The sequence below is a fragment of the Dendrobates tinctorius genome, unplaced genomic scaffold, assembly GCF_039654945.1.
Source record: "Dendrobates tinctorius isolate UK_male_01 unplaced genomic scaffold, ASM3965494v1 ptg000022l, whole genome shotgun sequence".
Taxonomy (NCBI): domain Eukaryota; kingdom Metazoa; phylum Chordata; class Amphibia; order Anura; family Dendrobatidae; genus Dendrobates; species Dendrobates tinctorius.
Genome location: NW_027361690.1, coordinates 85,095,349 through 85,111,079, shown reverse-complemented (window position 1 = coordinate 85,111,079; position 15,731 = coordinate 85,095,349). Strand labels below are relative to the sequence as shown.

The following is a 15,731-nucleotide window of genomic DNA, read 5'->3' as shown; positions in this document are numbered from 1 at the left end:
TGCTCATAACAACCAATCATAGCTCAGCTTCTTTTAACCAGCTCTGTTGAAATGAAAGATGCTTCGTGATTGGTTGGTGATACACACACACACACACTCACACACACAGTTTTATATACAGAGATTTCGAGAAAGTTTTTAAAAAAAGTAAGCACTGTCTAATAGATTTATATCTTAGATACTAATGTTCATTCATTATGTAGACATATTGTATATGATAATAATCCTGTTTGATACTCTGCCACTTGGTGTCCTTACAGTTTGATTTCCATACATTAGATAACCCAGTCCTAATCTGAATCCATTTTTTATAACCAAATATACATAAAGAAAATACATAAAAAAATAACGACGCTGTCTATCCAGAAACAGCGCCACTCTTGTCCATGGGCCGTGTTTGGAAGTTAATTGCAAGTTAATTAACTGAAGTGAACTATAAGAGACCTGCACACAGAGCATTTGTTGAACATTTCACAAACAGATTTTCCAACAGAAAATCTGCAGCGTATTACAATACTAATTTTGAAGATGTGATTTGAACGAATCTGATCGACAATCTGTAGAGAATTTTGTGTGTAAATCAATCTGCGATGCAGCAGTGTGAATTAATTAAGTCTACTTCATGTCAATTATTTCTGCAGATTTGACTAATTTTATCCATAGAGAGTTATAATCTAGTATGTTATTCACATGTGCATGAAGATTTTTCTGCTGATTTATTGCAGATTCTACATTGCAGTAGCATGAGCAGCACTGTTGCTTGGCAAAGCAGGAGTCCTGGGATTAAAGGGAATCTGTCATCAGGTTTTTTTTACCTCATTTGAGAACAGTTTGATGTAGGAAAAGAGACCCTGAATCCAGCAATGTATCACTTTGTTTACTGGGTGCAGCAGTTGTGACACAGAGTTCTTAGATTTAGAAATACAGCAGAGCTGAGAAAGCTAACTCCGCCCACACCACAGCTAACCCCGCCCACATCAGGCTCTCTATGTTCATTGTCTATTGACAGTGCGCTGCTCATCAGAAGAGGGGGTGTGGGACTAACATGTGCACATCAGGCATGGCAGTGATAATCTCCTAGTGATAAAACCTTTAAGGTAAGTAAACAACAGCACACAGCTTGGTAAATGACATATCACTGAATTCTGTGTTTCAACCCCTACATCATGCTGTCCTCAGATTACATAGCAAATACCTCCTGACAGATTCCATTTAAATCCCACAAAGGGCAACATTTGCAAGGCCTCTGTATGTTCCCCCCATGTTTGGAAAGTGGGAGAAAACCGGAGTACCTGGAGGAAACCCATGCTAAGTCATACCAGTAGGAAATTTAGATTGTGAGCTCCAGTGGGGACAGGAATGAAGTCTGTAAAGCCCTGTGGAATATGACGGTTGCTTTATAAGTGAGCATAAATAAATATAACCATTGGTCACCTCTACAGGGGTAATGTAATGGATTTTTTTTAAATTATTGTCATCAGGTATCGTCTACACCAGTGGTTCCCAACCTGTGGACCTACAGCAATTGAGAAACAGGGATTACAATGCTAGACTAATGCAACCATTGGGTTTTAAATGGAGTTTATTATTTACATACAATCACATATTATATAATTTTTAGTATTGTTGTTATTGTTTATTAGCCACAACAATATCTGCAAGAAGTTTGTATGTTGTCCCCTTGTTTGCGTGGGTTTCCTCCGGGTTCTCCATATTAATAGGGAATCTAGATTGTGAGCCCCAAAAGGGATAGCGATGATAACGTCTGTAAAGTGCTGTGGAATTAATGGCGCTATATAAGAAAAGCATAATAAATAAATACCAGTTACAATTCTAATAGTCTTATCAGACATAGTAAGTATATAATTGGACATGCTTTCCAAGCTTTTCTGCAATGCTTGTGTGAAAGTGATGGAGATGGAAACTTTCGATCAGCTGAAAAACATTGCATTCAGAGGACAATCTGGGAACAGCACAGAGAAGCTACGACAGCTTGACACCCAGCTGCCGGTGGTGGAGAAACCCCTTCTGCGCAGCCCACGAGAACAGGACATGATGTCTTCCAGCACTACAGATCTAGGAAGACGGCTCCTTTCTATCTCCTCTTCCTACATTGCCATTTCTCAACATCCAGCAGCACGGATATTAGTAATGCTGTGACTTCACTGTGGTTTGTATTTCCCGTCTCGTCGCTGCATTTCTAGGGAAAGGCTGAGCTTTCCAGCTGGGATATGTGGCAGATAGCAGAGGGCAATCACAGGCAGCCCCATGTAATGCTTGTACTCAGCATCTTTCTAACCAGGGTTCTGCGGTGCTAGCGGTAGAAGACACCTACTTAACTGTTTCACATCTGCGGAGAGGAGGAAGTCTTGTGTCACGTATGAAGAGGAGCGAAATGACACTGCCAAAAAGTAGCCCAGTTCTGCTTGTTAGCTGGCTGTAATGTTAGTAATGCTCTGTTCCCTTTATTTCAGGCTAATAGCCGTCGGGAGCGAAGTGGAAAATCAAGTTTACTTTTTGACATTTGGACTCCTCTTTGGTAACAGAAGATGCACAGTTCCAGCATCACTGCATCCCTGCGGAGGGAAAGGGTTAACAAGCCCGTCGCGCAGGAGATTCGAGTGAGCGAGGTTTCGATAAGCAGGTGACAGTGTGAAAGAAGGGGTTAATAAGAGAGGCTGGTGGATAACTTACATCTTCCATGGTGAGCCTGTCCCCTGGATACGCTGCCCAGCCCTAGGACCTCTCTACAGGAAGGGAAGCCAGATGTCATCCTCCATGCACCCCCTTCTCCGCACACCCCACCCACCCAGGCTGGACCTTAGGCCCTGACAGGCTGAACAAGAGGAACCTTCTTAGCCCCAGCTCTCAGCTCTCCTCCCTCAGCTCTGCTCGATTCCTCTTTCTCTGCTTATAACCAAACCTCTGCTTAAAAAACTTGGGTTTCCGGTGGTTGAGATGAAGTTGAGTCCGTGAACTGAAAGTAGAGAGCAATGAGAAAACCAAAAGCAAAACACAAAACAAATATCCTGGAATAAAAAAGTAAAAAAATATTGCAAAAATTGCATGAAGGTAGTAATAATAGTAATAATAGTAATAATAAGGGTATTTAGTTAACATAATTTTGATCAAAATAATGTAGAAGCCATCCCGCCACGTCACGGCAACCCTTGTGGGACAGTCCTAACTCTTGTATTTAAAACCTTTCCACTTGTCAAGTGACGTAAATGTGAACAAGGACAGAGGGACTGAACCACCAGTAATAGTGTAGGCCAGACAGGATGGATTTTCCAACTCAGAAACAGGGCGGTCACACCCTTATATGCACAGAATGCACAATGAAACAAATGAGAAACTGGGTCTGAGCAGAAAAAGTAAATTAATGTGCATGCAAAATGTAATTGCATATGAACACATGACCTTTACACAGAGAAAACCAAAAGCAAAACACAAAACAAATATCCTGGAATAAAAAAGTAAAAAAATATTGCAAAAAAAAAAGTAGAGAGCAATGTAGGAACTTTGATTCCCCTGACGTAAACCGTGGCGGCTCAAATCACTGACAAATTACAGGTGCAGCCGTACCTGAAGACGCAGTTTGTACTTATTGCTCAATTATTTCCATCCGCATTGTCATCCATGTGCAGTCTGTGTGTCCGTTTTTTTTTACGTCTGTGTGACATCCAATTTCATACATCAAAATTTTATAATGTACATGATCAAATACAGTTTCCCTGATTATTGATGACACCTGAGAAAAAAAGAAAAGTCTATCTCAGGTGTATGATAGCAGCATTACATCCGCACATACTGTACACGTGTTTCCGTGCGTCCTCGCTGCTTCAACCTATGTGGGGAAAAAAAGTCCTTCAAACAGGTTTAGAAATGACAAGCAATTTTATAATGTTATTGAAGAAAATACAAAGAGTTAAAAGGTTAAAAAAAAAAAAATCGGAGATGTAAAACAGACCATACAGGAAATGAAAAAGCAAACACTGAGCAAATATGGTATACAGGTAGGTTGAGTCTATGCAAGACCTTGCAAATCAGGCTTAAATCAATAAGTAGGCAAATGCATGAGATCACAATGTACGCAGAATAGCGTCCTCGTAGATAAAGTGCAAGGTGCAAATCATAAATACAACAGAACATGCAAAAAAATGCAGATAGGAGTACTCGTCGGTGCTGGTGTTTGTTTCTGGTAACTTGCTTGAAAAAAGTTATACCAAATAAATATAATAAAAACATAGTACCAATGGTAGAGAGTAAATGGTTCATGGGTGAATTCAGAGACATTAAAATATGTTGCAGGCAGTCAAATAGGCATCTGTGAATAGTGCCAAAGAGAAATATAGAGCTAAATCAAAGCCATGACCAATACCAAGATATAGGTACCCAGGAGGCTCTAGTGTATCCCCTTGACACGCGTTTTTGCACTTCTTCCTCAGAAGGGTTTTTTTTCATTCGATCACGGACCCCCATGTTATTTCATAGGGCGTTTTCCTGCTTGTATGAACTTATTAGTTTTATACAGATCCCCATAGACATTCATGGTTGAGTAGCAGTGGCGTAACTAGAGTCCAATGGGCCTCGGTGCATCGGTGTTCCCCTTCCTGGCCCCATACTAGTATATACTGTATACAGTATATCCCATCTTGGTATCTTGGTGTATATAAATACAGTGGGGGAAAAAGTATTTTGTTAGCTACCAATTCAGACAAGGCGGTTTTCTGGATTTGTTTTCTCATTTTGACTCTCATAGTTGTGGTCTACACCTAAGATGTCAATTACAGGCCTCGCTCATCTTTTTAAGTGGGAGAACTTGCACAATTGGTGGCTGACTAAATACTTTTTTCCCCACTGTACCACATCATGGTATATATATCTCCCATCCTGGTATATATGTTCTCCTTCCTGACCCCATACTGATATATGTATATATCCCTTCCTGGTCCTGTTCTCCTTCCTGGCCCCATACTGGTATCTGTATAACAGGGAACACAAACAGCCTGTTGAAAATGGAACAGTGTTCCCTTTATTTTTTTGAGCAGTATATATCCATTTCTGGTATGTATATCCCCCATCCTGATATGTATATCCCCCATCCTGGTATATGTTCCTTATCCTGGTCCCCATCCTGATAAATATATTCCCCATCGTGGTATGTATGTTACCCATACTGGTATATACAAGTATATGTCCCTTATCCTGATGTTAGGAATTCTGGTTCTGTGCTCCCATCTGAGAATGGATCTGGTCCAGTGCTATGCTACTCCTGTAAGGAGAGAGAGTTTGTTGAATGCAGTGGATTGTGGAAACAGTGCTTTGTGTGGATTACTCAGTGATGGCGAAGAACGCGAGCCATGTGCTTGCTCACAGACCACAGTCTTTTGGGATAGTCTCTAGGAACGCAGAAAGTCAGCTTCTCAATCACCACAGGGACTGGACTGTCTACAAGAACAGGGTCAGACGATAACTCAATAGCGTCAAAGTCAATTGTGGAGTCAGCACTCAGTGGGAAGGGTGGCGTGGAGTTGTCAGCTGGAGCAGCGGAGAGGGAGTCAACCTTCTCCTGTCGCTTTCCCGCCAAGTCTGACCTGTTCCCGCGCTCAGTCCTCTTTATACTTCCCATTCCCCCGCTGTCCAGCGTGAAGGTCCTTCCCTCCCAGAAGAACCCTCCCACGGCAACAGTGGTTATGGATTGCCCGCCAGGGCCGTGGGGTACTCGGAGCCGGGCCCGTTGATTTCAATGGGAAGTGTCACAGTGGCTGTGACCCGGTCCGTGGCCCTGGGCGTCCATGTAAAAGAAATAGTGTGGCTGATGATTAAAGTTTATAAGTGGATGATTCGTGACGCCACCTGTGCTGTTTGGCAATGAAGATATTAAGCCGACGCTGCAGACAGATCCTCTGGGACAGATGGTGTGGTGCAGCAATTATGTTGTGGCCCTCCACAGGTAGGGCTGTAGTCCCAGGGCAGTGTTGATGGCGAGGTAGTGAGGAGAGGAGACCGGTGTAGTTTTAAGCACAGAGATGTAGCAGTGCTGAGTGGGTTGGCGCAGGAATAAGCGGAGGACACCAGAGCATGTAGTTCCAAAGCTTTACTCACAGTCTGCTGAGCATACAGGTGCCCACATCCGTGCTGTGTCCTCCAGGTCAGGGGCTCAGTCCACCTCCAGGCAAGATGAAGTACTCCGTTCCAACACTCCACCAACATATGCCTTCTCTGAACGTCTCCTTTCTAGCGCTTGTAATGAAGTACTTGTGGTTGTGTGTTGGGTACGCTGGAACGTGGAAACAGCTCTTTGTGTGAATGCCTCGGAAATGGCGCCGGGCACGGGTCGCTAGCACATGTACAAGCCGCAACAACCCGCGGTCTCTCGGAGTAGTCTCTAAACAGTTGTTCCGGTATCTCGGGTAAAACAGGGGTATCCAACGGTGTGGGTACAGATGGTAACATAATAGTGTCAAGAGAAGTCTCAGGGTCAGCGCACGGAGGTCTAGGAAAAGTGGAGTTGTTAGTAGAAGCAGCGGAGAAGGAGTCAACCGTCTCCTGTCGTCTTCCCGTCGAGCTTGGGAACGGAGAAGACTTAAGTCTCCTTTTGTACCCTGCGCCCCCATCTGTCTGACAGAAAGGTCTCTCCCTTTCAGAGGAAAACTTCCCCGCCAACAGTGGTGACAGCCCTGATAGTTCCGGCCTTAAAGGGCACCGCACACCGCCGACTCCGTCTTGACTCATCTTCTTACACCCCCCCCCCCTCTCTTTTCACTCGCCATTCCACGGTTGAGGCATCTGGAGCACAACTGGAGAATTTATTTACAGGTTCAGCGGTTTGTCGCCAAATGAATTGGTCTTGATTGTACCGAATGGGGGGCTGTCCGGCCGTTGTTCATTAGGAGCAACGTGGATTGGAAGGAATAGTGGAGTCTTCTGGTGAAGGCAAAGCTGAGTCTGCATCCGCCGTAATTCTCTCTTTAGGAGTCTCGGGACCCTGATCTGCAGACGTGTCTTCAGATGGTTGCTCGAGATTTTCCTCTTCTTCATCCTCCACAGCCACAGGAGGCACCTCTTCAGAAACTTTGGGAGTTTCTTCCCTCCGTATGTGATCTTCCGAGAGGCATGGCCGGAGCATATTCCTATGGACCACCCTAGTTGGCGCATTCTCTTCTCCTTCTGGAAAAACCTTATATACAGGTCCTTCCACACCGACCCGATGCTTCACTCTGTGTGGCCTACTCTCCCACCGATTTCCCAGTTTGTCCCGCAACAAAAGGGAAAAGTGGAGTTGTTAGTTGGAGCAGCGGAGAGGGAGTCAACCATCTCCTGTCGTCTTCCTGCCAAGTCTGCTCCATTCTCGCGTTCAGGTCTCCTTTTGTACCCCGCATTCCCTGCTGTCTGACAGAAATGTCTCTCCGTCTCTGAGGAAAACTGCCGTGCCAACAGTGGCGACAGCCCCGATAGTTCCAGCCTTAAAGGGCACTGCACACCGTTGCCTCCATCTTGACTCATCTTCTTACAGTATCACTAGCAACTAGTTAACTAACTGTCACTATATCAGTGGTCATAACCATGTATTTCTAAGGTTCTGTAATGCCTGCACATGAGGAAAGAGACATAGCAAATCATACAAACTATACTACATTTCTAATTGGAGGTATATACTAATATTATTATTATTACACCTACTACATATTTGGATAGGATCTTGGAGATGGCAATACCCATTTAAGGCAACTCACACATTCGGCAATACTCGTTGTGCTGGAAGCAATCACCCCACCCAACTATCCTCATGATTGCTTTACAAATTGGTAGCATTGGAGTTATATGGGACACACTGGTGCTACACCATTTATTAGCCCCCCCCTACCTTTGTTCTCACTAGCCCATCATGTGTCCTCTTATGGGCCAAACTCGCCGATGTATGCGCAAAGCCATAGCCCTTCTTATCGTGGGCAGCACCATTTATTCCAACAAACTCTTGCTCCTCTTATGCCACCCTTTGTCCTTCATCCTCTCTCCAATCTTCATACTCGGCTTCTGTGCCATCAATGTATGGTAGGCCCTCTAATTTTAAAATACATCAGACACCTGAAAGATTCGGATCACCTGACAGACCAAACAGTTCTCCCCTCTCCCCACCCAGGTATTTTAATTTTTTCTTTTAATTTGGTTATTATATTTTATTGTTTATCAACTTTAAGTGTTTTTTTTTTTTTTTAATTGACCCAAATATGGGCCATGGTTCTTTTTTAACAAATGATTGCCAAAAAGTGTATTGCCCAATTTATTCTTCAAGTAAAGAAATAACAGACAAATGATTCTTGGGTAATTTTTGAGATATTACTACACAACTACCCCGACAGACTGGGAAACTGAAACCTGCGTATCTCAGAAAGGAGACCAATTTCTGTCAGTGACCAAGGATAATTATCTGTCACAACTTGTGCAGGGCCCAGCTAGAGGGACAGCCCTTCTGGACTTAATTTTAAGCAACATGCCAGATAGAATAACAGAAGTACGAGTCGATGGGCACCTAGGGAACAGTGACCACAATATAATACAATTCCACTTGTCCTTCAGTAAGGTGCCCTGGAAGGGGGTTACAAAAACGCTGAATTCAGGAAAGCAAAGTTTGATCAGCTTAGAGAAGACCTTCGCCGAATTGATTCGGACATTGTCCTCAAAAATAGAAGCACAGAAAATAAATGGGAAATATTTAAATCAGTTTTACACACCCACTGCGAGCTAGCCATACCGTACAGAAATAAAAGGGCTAGGAACAGGAGAACACCAATGTGGCTAAATAAGGATGTAAAAAGGGCAATAAATAACAAGAACAAGGCATTTAAGAAGCTAAAACAAGAAGGCAAATCGAGAAGCATTAAAAAGTTAGAGAAAAAAATAAAATGTGTAAAAAACAAATACATTTAGCAAAAGTGGAAACTGAGAGACTCATTGCTAAGGAAAGTGAAACAAACCCCAAACTATTCTTTAATCATATAAAAAGTAAAATGATTAAAATTGATGGTGTCGGCCCTTTAAAGAACAATGAGGGTGAAATCATAAAGAGCGATGTGGGAAAAGCAAATGTTTTAAATCCTTTTCCTGTGTGAACACTGTTGAGAAAAAAGTATTTGCCAGGGGAAATGCAGAGTGATAATGTAAACTCCCCATTAAGTATTACCTGCCTAACCCAGGAAGGCGTGCAGAACCGCCTTAGTAGGATTAAAATTGACAAATCACCAGGCCCTGATGGCATTCACCCTCGGGTATTAAGGGAGTTAAGTAATGTGATAGACAGGCCTCTATTCCTTATATTTAAAGACTCTATAGAAACAGGTTGCAATAAAAAGAGAGAAGAGCCAGCACTGCCAGTGGTCAGAACGCATAACATGAGGTGCATATGCACATATCTTACTGCATTCAAAATGAGACATTTAGCAATATATTGATCAATATATTGAGCCTCCCCGCAACGCCAAGGCAATCTCATATGGGGGGGTCCTACTCTACATTTTTATTTATTCACTGTGCCATTGCGGCCTCCTAAATGTTTTAAAAGCAAGACCATATCAAATGCAATCCATACCTGAAGCATATCTGCATCACTCCCGTGCAGCCAGATGGAGCAGGTGCAGATGAAGGCCAACCAGGTCTGAACACAGACATCTCAGGTTTGACCTCCACACACTGCCTGACCAGCAAACACAGATGAAGGGCAATGCAGGCTCAGACATGGATGCAAAAATAAATAAAGCCTGGGGCAGGGCGGGGCTGCCGTGAGTGAGCACAGCAGCCTAGATCAATCACAATAAACACAGAAAAGATGGCGAACATGACCCAGCGTGCACGGCAACAGTGGTGGTCAGCCACAAAACCAATTTGCAATAAAAAGAGAGAAGAGCCAGCACTGCCAGTGGTCAGAACGCATAACATGAGGTGCATATGCACATATCTTACTGCATTCAAAATGAGACATTTAGCAAAATATTGTTCAATATATTGAGCCACCCCGCCACGCTGCACGGGAGTGATGCAGATATGCTTCAGGTATGGATTGCATTTGATATGGTCTTGCTTTTAAAACATTTAGGAGGCCGCAATGGCACAGTGAATAAATAAAAATGTAGACTAGGACCCCCCCATATGAGATTGCCTTGGCGTTGCGGGGTGGCTCAATATATTGATCAATATTTTGCTAAATGTCTCATTTTGAATGCAGTAAGATATGTGCATATGCACCTCATGTTATGCGTTCTGACCACTGGCAGTGCTGGCTCTTCTCTCTTTTTATCTATAGAAACAGGGTCTGTTCCTTTTGATTGGCGGCAAGCAAATGTGGTACCAACATTCAAAAAGGGGTGTAAAAGGGAACCTGGAAACTATAGGCCAGTATGCTTAACATCTGTTGTGAGTAAAATTTTTGAAGGGTTTCTAAGGGATACCATTATGGAATATCTCAATGTTAATAAATGTTTAACTCCATATCAACATGGATTTATGAAGGATCGCTCCTGTCAAACTAACCTGATCAGCTTCTATGAGGATGTAAGCTCTCAAATGGACCAAGGAGAATCATTGGATGTCACTTATCTCGACTTCTCTAAAGCACTTGACACTGTCCCACGTAAAAGATTGGTAAGTAAGGCTTGGGGAAAGTGTGTGTAGATGGGTAGGTAGCTGGCTTAGTGATAGAAAACAAAGAGTGGTTATTAATGGTGCATACTCAGATTGGGCCAGGGTTACTAGTGGGGTACCACAGGGTTCTGTATTGGCCCCCTACTATTTAGTATATTTATTAATGATCTAGTGGATGGCTTACACAGTAAAATATCAGTATTTGCAGATGATACAAAACTATGTAAGGTAGTTAACACAAAGGAGGACAGTTTGCAACTACAGACAGATTTGAGTAAATTGGAGATTTGGGCTAAAAATGGCAAATGAGGTTTAACACAGATAAGTGTAAGGTTATGCACATGGGAAGGAGAAACAGATGCTACAACTACTTACTAAATGGGAAACTGCTGGGGAAATCAGACATGGAAAAAGACTTAGGCATCTTAGTCAATAAGCAGCTAAATTGGAGTGCCCAGTGTCAGGCAGCTGCCACCAAAGCAAATAGGGTCATGGGATGCATTAGAAGAGGTCTGGGGACACGAGATTAAAACCTAATTCTCCCTCTGTACAAATCACTTGTCAGACCACACTTGTAGTATTGTGTGCAATTTTGGACGCCGGTGCTCCAGAAAGACATTACTGAACTTGAAAGGGTTCAAAGGCGGGCTACTAAAATGATAAATGGAGTTGGTTCACTACAATACCCAGAAAGGTTATCAAAATTAGGTCTATTTCAAGAGAAGACTTACGGGAGACCTAATATATATGTGCAAGTATATTAGAGGGCAATACAGAGATCTCTCCAATGAACTTTTTGTACCAAGGACTGTGACAAGAACAAGGGGGTATTCTCTTCGTTTGGAGGAAAGACAATTTCTGCGCCAGCATAGAAGCAGGTTCTTCACGGTAAGAGCAGTGAGGCTCTGGAATTCTCTTCCTGAGGAAGTGGTGATGGCCAACTCACTGAATGAATTTAAGAAAGGAATGGATGCTTTTCTTGTGAGTAACAGTATAGAAGGTTACGAATAACAGAATATTTTAGGTAGATGGTTGACCCAGCTTAGGGGAAGGAATTTTTTTCCCTATAGAGAAAATTGGCTTCTACTCTGTGGGGTTTTTGCCTTCCCCAGGATCAACAACGCAGAACAGCTGCACTAAAAATAGGCTTAACTAGATGGACATAAGGTCTTCCTTCAGCCTTCAAAACTATGTTACTAAAACTATGTTAATGCAAAGCTCAACTGAGAAAAAACCCTGATATAACAAAATAACATACCATAAGTAATTATGAAACAAACAAGGAAAATACAATTATGTGTGTAGGGAAACCGTAGCATCCTGTGGTAACAATCTGCCTTCAGGGGTCAAAAAATTATTTTCATACAGGTTTTGAACCTTCAAACTCGATGTTCCCTGTCTAGCTGTGGTTTCCAAATATACTGTAAGAGAGGTGGATTCAGGATCCTTCATGTCTTCATCCAAGGACATGTCATACATCTGGACAAAATTGTGGAGAATCACACTCAGTCGAGTTTACATTTGGCTCGTCAAGCTGAATTGAGTTAAAAAGAAAACATTCAACAAACTTTTGGGTTCTTGTAAGCTTGTAGTTAAAAATGCCCCTTTGGTGGTCCATGCCTCTATGGAGGAAACGCCTAGGTACATTAGTAAACTAGTTAGGGAGCTATGAAGGTGGTAACCTGCAGAGATTCCGAAGGCCCGATAGCTAAAATTATAAAGCAGTAGTTTTTGCTCGCAAAAGCTAACCACTACTGAACAAACTGCTGATAATTACGGCATTGGGACCTAGAGTGTAGCGGCTTTTGTACATGGATGTGGTTTCCATTCAAAGCACCTAGGCAGTTTGGAAATAAGAATTCCCATAGAAGACCTTGCCTGTCTCCAATCACTGCTGTTGCATAACCTTTGGCATCAAGGTGTTCATCAGTCGAGCCCTGATGAGGATACATGTTGAGTGACTAATGGAGGAAATTGTGAACGTCCCAGCCAAAAACTGGAAATACAGGGCCGCAAAAGACTTCCCAGCTGCCAAAAATCTGTAAGCAAATATATTAGAACAGTGTATTGGACCAAATTGTAACCTTAGCCACTGTTAACACATGCATACACACGGTTATTGCTACCTATGTACAATTTACATGCAAACTATGCAGGATGAAAGCACTATTGTATATGAAGGTTTTTATCTGTTTTAGTTTTTGCAATAGTGGGCATGTCTCTTTAAAAGACCACTTCAACCTTTTTTTTTTTTCTTTTTTTTTTTTTCATTCAGCGCTGGAGTGGTGCTTTAAGTGTAAGTCCCCTGCCCTTGGTCATATACTCACCCTACAAAGAGAAGCAACAGCTAGCTTTGTTTTTGCAAAACAGTGCTTAAACTTATTCAATATTCACCACAGGAAAAGAAAAGTGACAAGATAACGAGGTAACGTTTCGACCCTGCTCCGGGTCTTTATCAAACCTCACTTGAATAATAGAGAAAAAAAACCAAGAGGCTGCATCAAAGGCATGGAAAACAGAATTCCCAGCTGGGGCTATAGCTTGTAGTTACAAAACAACTTGCTGATGGTATTACAGTCGATCTGTGTAATAAGACAATGAAAGGTACTAGCTGTCTTAAACAGGTATTCCCATCTCCTAGATGGGAATATCCCAATATGTAGTAGGTTTAATAATAACAATAATAATATTAGCAAATACCTCCAATTAGAAATGTATTATAGTTTTTCTAATGCGCTATGTCTCTTTCCTCATGTGCAAGCATTACAGGACCTTGGGTATACATGGTTAATACCACTGATAATAGTGACACTTACCTAGTGGTCATAACCATAGATACCCAAGGTCTTGCAATGCCTGCACATGAGGAAAAAGACATAGTGAATCAGAAAAACTATAATACATATATTATTGGATGTATTTGCTAATATTATTATTATTACACTGTAAGGTAGCGCTGAGTGTATTGGGGGACTGTTATGAATGGGTCACTGAGGAGGAGAGCGCAATAGGCTATGCCACCAGAACACCAGAGAGGTTGGTCACTCAGCGGATTGCAGACCCCAGATCTTAACAACACAACTAGCAGTAGCCGTGGAGCGTTCCTACGTTGCCCTAGACGCCTTGTCACAGCCGGAGGACTAACTAAGCCTAAAGACAGAAAGGTGAAATCTAAACTGCCCCGGAGAAGATCCCCAAAGGAATAGACAGCCCCCAAACATATATTGTCGGTGAGATAAGATGAAGCACAGGCACAGACAGAAAATAGACTGAGCAAATGATGGGGCCCACACTGACTAGATAGGACAGGACAGAAAAGGCACTGTCTGCAATCACGCAAAAACCCTAATAAATCCAACACAACTGATGTACAAAAATGCTGAGGTTTGAACAACCTCGCCCCCACTATATCAGCACTCAGGTGTGAACTGGCGGCTAGCAACAGGCTAATACAGCAGGGGACTGAGCAAACAAACACAAGATACAAAAATACAGGGCAGGAGCCAGCAGCCCCAGGGGGAGCAAGCTGACCCCTAACAGCAAGGCAAAAACAGATGAAAAGGGTTTAGCAAATGACACTTAGCTAAAAAAATGCAGGATCAGGCAGCAGACAGAAATCCTCAGTAAGCAAAGAAAGGAGTATCACCAGCAGTCACTGAGAGAAGTCTGCTCACTTATGTAGTCCCAGTCACCACCACTCCTCCAATTATCTTCTGCAGCTGTTGGGTTAACATCATGTTTACCAGCAGTATCCACCAGAGGGAGCCTTGCCTCAAAAGTTGGATCAAGAGAGCTCACAACAGGGGACACTCACTTGGCTGCAGATAAACCAGGTCCGACGCAGGCTTTTCACATAACATAGTCCATACGGTTTATTGTACATGGCATAAACCATAGCAGCATGAAGAAAACGGTAACAGTCTTACACCAGACCAAACAAAAGTTCATAAAGGAGCTCCGCTCTCTTAGCCCGGTGTTCACACAGGCTGTGCTTTGTCCAGCAAACAGGCTCTAAAGTCTCACAGTTAATTCCCCCTTGTCCATGGTTACCTCTTAGTTGCTTCTCACTCTGGACATCCATTCCCTCCTGGGAACTGTCACACACTCGCAGGCCATTATACACAGGCATCCCCGGGTCAGCGGCCTCCGCATGTGCTCATCAGGAAGGCAGCTCGCCTTCCAGCATGTCGACCTTCCACACGGACCAATCAGATTCAGGCACTCTCCCACATGTGACCTACCCTGGTCACCTTATATGGTCCATAGCCACGCCCACCGGTGAGATACGGATCACATGGCTATGACCTCATCGCTGATCCTATTTTACACAGCCACACACAGGCTTTATCCTGGGCATTCAGACCCATGCCCCTGAGTGGGTTTGTAGGTGACTGGTCCCACCCGTCTCACCAGCCACCTGGAAGCTCTCTCTGATACACTAACAAAACCTTGGCAGTACCTCTGCTGATCAACACACATTCAAGCTTCCACCACAAGGCACCCACCCCTGTGATACATAACGGTCATTTACCATCTTGCCGTTCATCCTTTCTCCATTACCACAATGGAAATGGATAGGGGTCTTTATGTGGTGCTCTGATTAGGTAATGCAGACTGCTGACAGGTCATTGATCCCTCAGTGACCTGCCCCCTAGTTTGCATAATGAATATCTGTACATGCTGAAGAAAATAATGCTTCTGCAGTCAGGTGCCGGCCGTGGCACCTGCTCTGCAGCCAAATCGCATGTTTAGTGCGCTTATAATAATTGTTCTTGATGTTATTGAGCAAGTACAACAAAAATCAATTTGAAAATGGTGCCCACCGGGCCTGCACAGTAGCAGCTATCAGTGTGTATAGAGATCCGAGAGCTGCTACTGTGCAGGGGTGGGCGGCACCATTTTGGAGGAGGACATTTTTTTCTTCTCCAGGAGGCCTGGGACAGAAATGCTAGTGTATAAACACTTAAGACAGACAAGGATTAAAAAAAAGCAATAAACATACAAACACTCAAAGGTAGAGAGGTATATAGGGAAGGATCGGAATGTACCAAACAAATGGGAACAGGACACTGAGGAAAGCATACACCCAA

The 15,731-nt window shown here is 43.1% G+C and overlaps 1 protein-coding gene across 2 annotated transcripts in view; it reads right to left on the bottom strand.

Moving 5' to 3' along the window:
* PLEKHO2 (pleckstrin homology domain containing O2) overlaps positions 1 to 15,731 on the bottom strand; it is a 98,596-nt gene that overhangs the window by 63,723 nt on the left and 19,142 nt on the right. The window contains exon 1 of one of the 2 annotated variants that reach the window (XM_073568837.1): positions 2,695 to 2,798. The exons of the other annotated variant lie outside the window; for it this stretch is intronic. Within the exon in view, the coding sequence (XP_073424938.1) occupies positions 2,695 to 2,703 (9 nt within the window). The 5' untranslated portion in view covers positions 2,704 to 2,798. Of the gene's footprint in view, positions 1 to 2,694; positions 2,799 to 15,731 lie in introns of those variants that run through there. 2 annotated transcript variants of the gene reach the window in all.